The following is a 10,219-nucleotide window of genomic DNA, read 5'->3' as shown; positions in this document are numbered from 1 at the left end:
ACCGTTTGCGTGATGCGATGGAAGAAAATAATGTTGGGCGGTCAATTTCAACCATGCTGGGCAGTACGTGAAGTACGCGTGATAAACGCATGACTAATGTTTTGACGCGTGAAAATGTGGGTTGTGTCAAACCTTCCTAAAACTAGGAAGAGTTTCAAATATCGAATCGCCATAGATAGTTTGGCTTAACGCCAGCTGCTTTTGAAATATACTAGCTATCGTGTAAGTTAGAAAAACATGAAGTACGCGATGTCAAATTACGTATGAAACACGTACGTGCACTGATCTCACTGCATGTTGCTTCCGTGCAACTTGTTACTGGTTCAAAAGTTCATTCTGTTCTGTCGCTGAACTTAAACCTATTTTATTGTTTTGTATAAAGGAGAGTCATGACTAAGGACTATATTTCTGCCAATCTTTATTGCTAATGAGAACTGGCTTTGGCAAAATACACCTCAACATGTGGACATGACCCAAAGTGGATGATAACTGGTAGAGCACGATAACTAGTAGAGTTCGTTAGTCGGTGCGTCCACCAGATGTATCTGTATGACCGCCCTTCGGTGTAACACACCAGCTTCTCAGGCACACGGCAGGGCAGCAGCTGGCTATAGTACACTGAATGACCTATCGCACACAACTTTTGTACATCTAGATGCAGGCGTTATTCAAAACTATCCCGAATTAAATAAGGATAATCCTTCAGTACAAAATGTACTTGGTTTGTACTTTTTTAACACTTTGCCATCTAGAAATAAGCTATTGAAATATTTCGGACTACTTTATGAAAGTACTCGTCAATGTGACTAAAACCCATAGCACACACAGGACTTCAAGGTACGTCAATGAGCGTTTTATTCACGCGCCTCAGGGAAACAACGGCTACTACAACATGAACTCTTTGTCTCACTTCCACGGTGGTAACATGGAGATGTACGCCAACTGTCTGTAAATGATACGTTTGTCACATACTGAGTCGTGTTGCTGATTTGTAGATTAGTGAATTGTAATGTCTAGAAGTCTGATAACAGTAAATACACGAATAACGATTCCAATGATAAAGTACAGTGTGTTCATTTAACTGGCTTCCTCTATTATCTATTTTCTGATTGTGACTGTAGCCACGCCCCGTGTAATGGTTGTTCTGCTTATGTCACCATTCCTAGACGCCTTTTGTAAATGTTCTGTATCATATGATGTAAATGAGAGGAATTTTATATAGATATTTGTGTTTTGTGTGAATACGACACGTCAAGGAATGGATGACGAATCGCCTGAAAGTGAAATCCTTCTTGTACAGTTATGAATAAAACATCAATTGACGAAATCGTGTGTGTGGTATGCTATGGTATGGTATGAAAAGTTCCAAATTGTCACATTGGCGAGTACTTTCATAAATTAGTCAGATTTTCTAGATGGTAAAGTTTCTAAATAGGTCTACATCGCAAAGCGTGGTGTTGAGTTGGGTGGTAGTTGTAGTCAATAATTTACCTTTCTAGTACCATTGATTTCCTCAGTGCAAAACCTTAGGCATAAACAAACTGACAACATGCAATATACTGTATCTAATATCAGCTCAGATCAGAACGAGGTCACACATTGGGAGGCCAAAATCGAACTTGACCTTCGTTTTGCTAACACGTACCCTCTTACCAAATATCATCACAATCCATTAAGAGGTTATGTTTAATACCAATATCTGGAAACACAGACATGCAGACAGACCCAAAACAAAATTTTCACATTTAATGGTGCATGGTAACAAAAAAGGCATGTCTTAAGCTTCAAGTACCAGTGTGGTGTTATAACCCGTAAAACTATTTTGGCGTGGAAATCATTGCCACCAAGTACATCCTTATTAGATGTTTTTATCAAACGGAACATTTCCTTAAAAACACCGACCGATTCTGATCATGAAACGGGTTTGATACAAGGGAGAACGTAAATTGGTTCTCATATGGGGTGATCGGGTGTTGCCACATATATCCTTTAAATAGCATTTCACTACAGAAGCGGGTATTATTTTCTGACAGATTATTTTTTCCGGATACAAATGTACTATATGACCTCAACTGTCTCCATTTTCTTAATCCATGTAACTATCTTCATAACCTTCCTCCTCACTTACATTTGAGGAAAGAAGAAATTAGGCATCATTTTACCACGTGTTATCTACTATTCTAATAGTAGAAGGTCAATAGGCGACCAACGGACCCTGCATAGCGGACTACCCTTGGCATACTATTCACTCTATTTGGCCGATTTCTACTACTGTATTTTCCCAGCGATCAGCGGAGCCTGGTAGAGGCTATCCGAGGCTTACTGTTTCAAGAAAGGTTCTCTGCCCATCATACTAAGTGGAGGGAGCTGAAAAGTGGTTCAAAACCAGTGTGTGAATGTATGTGCTGGACGGAGCTACATGGTCCTGTCCTTGGTGCTGATATCTAGTCATGAACTTTGTCAGTGCTTTTCGCTGTGTTATCATAATCACATTACTGGGCGTCGCGTAGCGAAATAGATTGTTCTTTTTCTGAGCTGGTATGATTAGATACTTAGTAACAACCTAGCCAATTATCGTCCAATTTATTCAAAACGTCAAAACCGCGCGGACAGTGCCTAATGTTACACCCATGGGCAGGAATATCAGCTCTTCTAAAAAGAAAAAATGCTTGGCCTGTAAGTTTTCTCCGCCTGTTTAACGCCCTGCGAGCATGTATTTATACTGAGGTCTATGATGAAGAAACGTGATAGGGTAATCCATTATCGTCCACTTCCAGCGCTATACTTGAAGAATATAGAACAAGAAAAATGCACATTAACTGTCCAAAGTAGTCTACAGACAAATGATGGTAAAGTCACTCTGTTTGTCCCGCTGCTTTCTTGGCGCGATTGAAGAAAATAATGTTGGGCGGTCAGTTTCAACCATACAGGGCGGCACGTGAAGAAGAAGTGATAAACGCATGACGATAATGTTTTGATGCGTTAAAATGTAGCGTTGGTAAGGGGGGTCATTGGGTTGTATCAAACCTTCCTAAAACTAGGAAGAGTTTCAAATATCGAATAGTTTGAGTATCAAAAATGGCTTAACGTCAGCTGCTTTTAAAAGATACTAGCTATTGTGTAAGTTGGAAAAACATGATGAAGTACGCGGTGCCAAATAACGTATGAAATACGCATGCAATGCATGGCGCTTCAGGGAAACTTCCTGTTACTAGTTCAGGAGTTGATTCTGTTATGTCACTGGACGTAAACCATGTCGCTGGACGTAAACCTGTTTTATTGTTTTGTATAAATGAGAGTCATGACTAAGGACCATATTTCTACCGTTCTTTATTGCTTATGAGAGCAGGCTTTGGTAAAATACACCTCAACATGTGGACATGACCCAAAGTGGACGATAACTGGTAGCGCACGATAACTGGTAGAGTTACGTGAGTCGGTGCGTCCACCAGATATATCTGTATCTGTATGACCGCCCTTCGGTGTAACACACCAGCTTCTCAGGTACACGGCATGGCAGCAGCTGATTATAGTACACTGAATGACCTGTCACACACAACTTTTGTACATCTAGCTGCAAGAGTTATTCAAAACTATCTAATAAGGACAGTCCTTCAGTACAAAATGTACTTGGTTGCAACGAGTTCCGCAGTGTTGGCAAGACGAATGTCAATGTCGATTTTGGGCCCACTGGTGTGTGACCGCTGTGTGACCTTGTTCTCTTCTGGTATTAGATACAGTAATTATCACATGTATATTGAATGTTGTCAGTTTGTTTATGCCTAAGGTTTTGAATTGAGAGAGAGAGACTTAATGGTGCAAGGGAATGTTGTCAGTTCTGCATTAGGCTTTGCATTGAGAGAGGCTAGGGATCCGGAATTGACGGTGCAAGCAAGGGAAATTGTTGACTGAAACTACCACCCAAACCCACACATTACGATGTAGACTGTTTAAAACTTTACAATTCATAAATAAGCTTTTGGAAATGTTTCGGACTACGTTATGATTCAAAGTACTCTTCAATGCGACAATCTTTATTGACTACTCGCACCACAAGGATTCTTAACGAAACGAAATGACACCACTGACAAATTGCTTTATGATACAATCAATGGACTTAATGTTGTACATGTATGTCTTAGATTTTAATGTAGCAGAATTTTTAAAAGCTAATACCATTGAGTTGATAATAAGTGCAATAGGTAATTCCGTTGAGATTTGTAAAAAGTGCAATAGTTTCACAAAGGAACGTTGTTTCACAAATATGTATGTACATTGTATGATGGCGATGTTACAATGGGCGCAATTCAGCCTTCATGTAGTGCTGCAATGTCTGTTGAACAATAAACCATTTTTGATTGATTGATTGAAAGTACGCCAATGGGCGTTTTATTCACAATTGCACAAATTTCATCATTCCTTTGATGCGTGTTAAGAACTGGAAATTAAACGTTTTAAACATAAATATCTATTAAAACTTCCTCTCGCTTACATCATATAATACAGAACATTTACAAATGGTGTCTAGGACGAAAGAGGGTGATACGGATTGCTGACACGAGCAGAACAACCATTACGTGAGGCGTGGTTACAGTCACTATCATAAAAAATACAGTGGAAGCCAGTTAAATGTAAACCCTGTACTACATCATGGGAATGCGTACTTGTAGTAACGTTAGACGATTGGCTACCCAGACAGGTGAACCACTTCCGACAATAACTACAACAACAAACCCTTTACCTGTCCGACCAAGCTGTAAAGACGCGCTCCGATTGTTTACACGTTCATTTATTACCTGTATTGTTTGTTTCTTTTATGTCGGCATGTCACAATAAGAACAATAGAGGAAGGGAAGTCTTTGATGCGCACTTTAAAAACTCCACGCGCTAAACTCAAACCACAGTTCGCTACTGACTCTTGGCAACACGAGCACGTTCTCTCTCGATCGATTTGTTATCAGTGTGACAGGAGAAAGTTTCTCGGGACCGATGAGCGGATTACCGAACGACACTCTGCACCGCTACGACACCGAGGGCATGCCGCAGGACAACCCGCCTCAGACCGGCAGCTTCCCGCCTGCAGACCACAGCGGACTCGGCACCACGTCTCCCTCGGACAAGGCCCAGTCCGACACCGAGAAGAACGCCGAGGCAACCAGTGCCAACCGTCGGCGCAGGAAGCAGAGACCCGCCGGCAAGCCTCCCTACAGCTACGTGGCCCTCATCACCATGGCCATCGTCAACTCCCCTGAGCGGAAAACCACCTTGGCGGGCATCTACAAGTTCATCATGGACCACTTCCCCTACTACCGGGAGGCCGACAAGAAGTGGCAGAACTCCATCCGCCACAACCTGACGCTGAACGACTGTTTCGTCAAGCTGGCCCGGCATCCCAACCGGCCCGGCAAGGGCAGTCTGTGGGCGCTAGATCCCGGGGCAGATGGCATGTTCGACAACGGCTCCTACCTCAGGAGAAGGAGCAGGTGAGAAATAATCTTCATAATCAACTGCTATGTTGTAATGATTTGGCCTTGCGAAATAATGTCTCTGCGGCGGCTGTGTTTTTGTTTCTAGCATCTGAGTCGACGAACATTTATCGCAAGTTTCACGTATATTGTAAATCCAACACATGGCGTATGTTAGGTCAGGAATTTGTGGCGGTTGCATTACGATTTTCTGATCGACAGTCATACTAAATGCAATGTTTATTTGTCCAGGTACAAGAGATCGCACCAGACCAGAAACAACCTCCTGCCCGCCGGCTACCCGCCCCAGGTCCCCGTGCAGTCCTACCCACCGCCGCCCTACCCCAACATGGCCCCCGTCACCGTCACCACCCCGCTCTTCCTCTCCACGTCCTACCCTCAGACGACCTCGGCCCAGCCCTCGGGACACCTCGGCCCGTCGTACCGAGTGTCTCCGTCCAGTACCGGCGTGATGTCGGCCAGTCCGGACAGCTCGTCAACAGACGGCAGCGTGAGTGGAGGGTCATCACCGGGCGAACAGACGTTAGGTAAGGACATACTCATGAAAATAATCAATATTTGATTAGTTTTCTGTGTTCTTTTCTGCTTTTGATAGCTATATCATTCTTTGTGACTATTATTCTGAGTACCTTTTTTCCGCACTGATCATTACACTGTTATCACTGTATAGTAGTATAGGAGGGATCTAATAACTGTGTATGCTATATAAGATCGTTTAATCGCAATGTCTGATCGTGTGTTTCTCTATCTCCATCTTCAGGATTGTCTCCGGTTGACGTCAGTACCTTCCAACAAGGGCTCCTCGCCACTGCGCCACCTAGCGGCTTCAACAGCAGACCCACCCCCTTCACCAGCACAGCGACCGCCGTCGCGTCCTACTCCGCCACGTCCAACACCAACTCCGCCGCTCCCTACCAGAGACCGACCCCGCAGACACAACCGATCACCAACAGCACGTCCTACGGGCCGCCTCACAACATGTACCGACAGTCTCCCTTCACAGCCGCCGGTACCGGGAACAGCTACCCGCAGACGGGGATGTACAACGGCTACTCCGCGCCTCAGGGAAACAACGGCTACTACAACATGAACTCTCTGTCTCACTTCCACGGTGGTAACATGGAGATGTACGCCAACTGTTTATAGATTACACGTTTGTCATAGTACACTGTAAAATCTGGAGGCGAGTTACTGATTTGTGGATGAGTAGATTGTAATGTTTTGACGTGTAAACACACGAGTGCGCATTGCTGCAATGATTCTTATGATACATAGAACAAGGTGCTCGTTTCACTGGCTTCCTCTGTTATCCATTTTCTGACTGTGACTAGCCACGCACCATGTAATGGTTGTTCTGCTTATGCCACCATTCCTAGACAGCTTTTGTGAATGTTCTGTAAATGATGTAAATGAGAGGAAGTTTATATAGATATTTGTGTCTTGTGAAGTTGATTTCCACTTCTTAACACGTCAAAGGAATGGATGTGTCACTGAATGTTGTTCCTGAACAATTGTGAATAAAACACCTATTTCAATCTTTGAAATCGTGTGTGTGTGGTATGCTATGTTATGGTATGAAAAGATGCAAATTGTCACATTGACGAGTACTTTTATAAAGTAAAGATTTTCTAACACCTTTTTCTACATGGTGAGGTTTACATCGCAAAGTTGGGTGGTGGTTTCAGTCAACAATCTCCCTTGCTTGCACCATCACTTTCCTCTCTCAGTGCAAAGCCTTAGCCATAAATAGACTGACAACATTCAATAAACTAAGTACATTTGTACTGTAGCAAATACTAGCTCAGAACAGTACGAGGTCACACACCACACGTACGACCCTGACCTTCGTCTTGCCAACATCTGCCCTCATATCAAATATCATCACAATACACCCAGAGGTTATGTTGTATATATTGTACCAATATCTGTAAACACAGACATACAGACCCAACACAATATCTCCATGCACATTTCAACAACTCAAGGGTAACAAAAAGGCATGCATTCAAGCTTCAAGCACCAGTGTGGTGTTAAAACTATTGTAGAGTGGAAATCGTTGACACCAAGTACTTTCGGAGCATCCTTATTTGATATTTTTATCAACGCTTTCAGCTAGATGTGCAAAGGTTAGGTGTGACAGATCTTTCAGTGTAATATAACCAGCCACCGCTGCACCGCGTGCCTCCGAAGCTGGTGTGCTATGCCGAGGGGCGATTATACAGACTTTACTGGTACATATATAGATACGACTGGTAGCAGTAATGATTACTATTAGTATCTAATCATATAAGCTTAGAAAAAGAACAATCTGCTACGCCCGATGATGCGAATATGACATCACGTCGGAAAGAACTGACAAAGGTCGTGACGAGATATCAGCACCAAGGACAGGGCTATGTAGGCACGTCTAGCACATTCTTGCACGCAGCAGTTTTGTACCACTTTCCCGTTTCATCCACTTTGCATGATGGGCAGAGAACCTTTTTGGGCGATTAAGCCTCCCTCTCACCGGACCCGTGGCACGCTGGCGGCATCGCTGTGGTCGATCGAATTGACAAAGCACTCAACGAATTTCATCGACAAAAAACGAATCTTTTAAAACTTGTGTGTGTTGCTGTCTTTCTGGTCATACTGTACGTTTTGAATGATTTTCCCATCATAGCGTCAAGGATTACACAAATCCAGTTTAGAACGCAGTGACGCCGCCAGCGTGCCGCGGGTCCAGTGAGAGGGGGGCTTTAGGCCTTGCGGACTAGGTTTTGTGGATGGCATCCTCTCGACAACTATAAATCGAAGAGAACGGGCTCAAAAAGATGCCTAATTTGTCCTTTTCTCAAATGTTAGTGAGGATGAAGGTTAGTAAGATAGTTAACCTGATATAGAACATGATATGATAAACATATGGCATATACATATACATATACATGATATGATAAACATATACATGTAAGTCCTTTTCTCTTTAATCAAGAGATACAAATGTAGTTTGCAGCATAGAAGACGGTTATTCTGTCCATTAAACGGCTCCCCCGGCGTTCAAGTTTATATTGCACCACACGCATGGCATAATTTTGAAGAAAAAAATGGACAAAAGACAACAGACAAAACCTTGTCTCCCAAAATAGGATTGAAATTTGAATGTGACAGTCCTTCTGAACGACAATTTATATGGAAGGTACACTTCCATGGATAAAATGCGAATAAAACCATTATGAACGAATATCCTTTTGTTTTGTTTGCTCATAAAATGTCTAAGATGATGTCTTTCTTTCTTTCTTGATCTTGTATTGTCCCATTCTTAAAGCAAGGCTAGAAACGGCTAAAAAGTTATTAAACCTATTAGCGATTTAACGTTGGGTAACATAAATTCGCGGGGTACTTAAATTCGGGATTTTTCGAAAACGGGGTGTTTAGGGATATGTGCTAGATGCAACATCAGTAATACCGCTAGAAATGCAAACTTGACAGACTAACGTATTCAGAACACTGTCTGAAAAGCTTCGATAACCATGCATTTGAAGTTGGCTACGTCAAAAACTCTCCGTCCCTTATTGTCACAGTCTGAGGGCTTCGTGGGAGTATTATATGTACATAGTTGTTCGCTGGTTTATAAGACAAATGTCACATCCGCTTCCTGCTAAACACAATTATTTACAATACAACTTATTAGAATCTCTTTTGCTAACCTACAACTGGACTCTAAGTGTGATTAATCATCAAAACGCCTCTTTGTTGCTACAACCAATGGCTACGGCACTACGGTGAATTTTCCCGCCGCCATATTCGTTACCCAGAATCCTGCTATTCGGCAGACGACAAACGTTTGCGAGGAACACTTTTTTGTCTAAATGTTGTGTGTGATAGTGGACTGATGGCGATATTTTCCTCAAAGTTTGCTCTTAGCACAAGCAGAAACACATGGACATAGTAGTATTACCATTTCTACGGCATCCAGCTAACGCCCCGATGAATAATGTACAAATTTCCATGACGGTGGGGGTGAACTTTGAGTGACGTTCTACCGACTCAACACACGGGTTGTTCCCGAAGGCCTGATGCGTGCGGTACGGCCGTTTTTTCGTGTATTTTTTTTTCTTGGACACGTCTATATCCATAGCACTCTCCTCAAGCCAAGGATGGAACGAATAGCTGCTGTATAAAATGTGATTAGCGGTAAGATATTCAAGACGAATCTTCTCTCCCGAATTAATGTGCCCCCTGTCCGACAGCACCATCATTGTGCGTGCGGCGGACGGTAGTTTCAAGTTGAAATATTATGGTGTCAGCACGACTAGAGACAAAATCTACCATATATATGATTAGTGCAAAGATAGTACATGATACTGACAGAATAATAGAAAAAAAGGATGGTTTATTGTTCTGCTAGATTGATTTCAGTCAACCATTATCGGAAAAATCCCGAATTTATGTTACCCAACGTTACCAATTCCGACAAGAATATGACAATTTGACGGTTGTCTTTAATTGGTAAAGTAAGACTTTGACACTTTTCTCTCGGCGGTCTGTCGCGGCATCACCTGATTCCCTCCTGAGAATTTTGAACTTTTTTCGTAGTTTTAGAATCGTTTATGAATCGGCAGGGTGTTTTCAAGGAAACGTTTGAATAACCAATAGCACTATTTCCAAAGACGGGGTCGTGGTTTATGAAAGTACTCGTCAATGTGACAATTTGGATCTTTTCATACCATAACATACCACACATACACACACGA

General features: G+C 42.6%; 1 protein-coding gene across 1 annotated transcript; it reads left to right on the top strand.

Moving 5' to 3' along the window:
• The first annotated feature begins 4,959 nt into the window (after nt 1–4,959).
• LOC136443998 (forkhead box protein E3-like) lies at nt 4,960–6,643 on the top strand. The gene is made up of 3 exons (XM_066441390.1): nt 4,960–5,483; nt 5,718–6,013; nt 6,247–6,643. Exons 1-3 carry the CDS (start codon nt 4,990–4,992, stop codon nt 6,630–6,632), a joined length of 1,176 nt encoding a protein of 391 aa, XP_066297487.1. The 5' UTR covers nt 4,960–4,989; the 3' UTR covers nt 6,633–6,643.
• Nucleotides 6,644–10,219: the final 3,576 nt, after the last annotated feature.

This window comes from Branchiostoma lanceolatum, chromosome 10 (genome assembly GCF_035083965.1).
Source record: "Branchiostoma lanceolatum isolate klBraLanc5 chromosome 10, klBraLanc5.hap2, whole genome shotgun sequence".
In the NCBI taxonomy this organism is placed as follows: Eukaryota; Metazoa; Chordata; class Leptocardii; order Amphioxiformes; family Branchiostomatidae; genus Branchiostoma; species Branchiostoma lanceolatum.
This window is presented reverse-complemented; position numbering and strand designations above follow the sequence as displayed.

Coding starts and splice junctions, on each gene's coding strand:
- LOC136443998 (XM_066441390.1), top strand. CDS start 4,990: ATGAGCGGATTACCGAACGACACTCTGCACCGCTACGACACCGAGGGC. Junction 5,484..5,717: donor TACCTCAGGAGAAGGAGCAG/GTGAGAAATAAT, acceptor TTATTTGTCCAG/GTACAAGAGATCGCACCAGA. Junction 6,014..6,246: donor ACCGGGCGAACAGACGTTAG/GTAAGGACATAC, acceptor CTCCATCTTCAG/GATTGTCTCCGGTTGACGTC.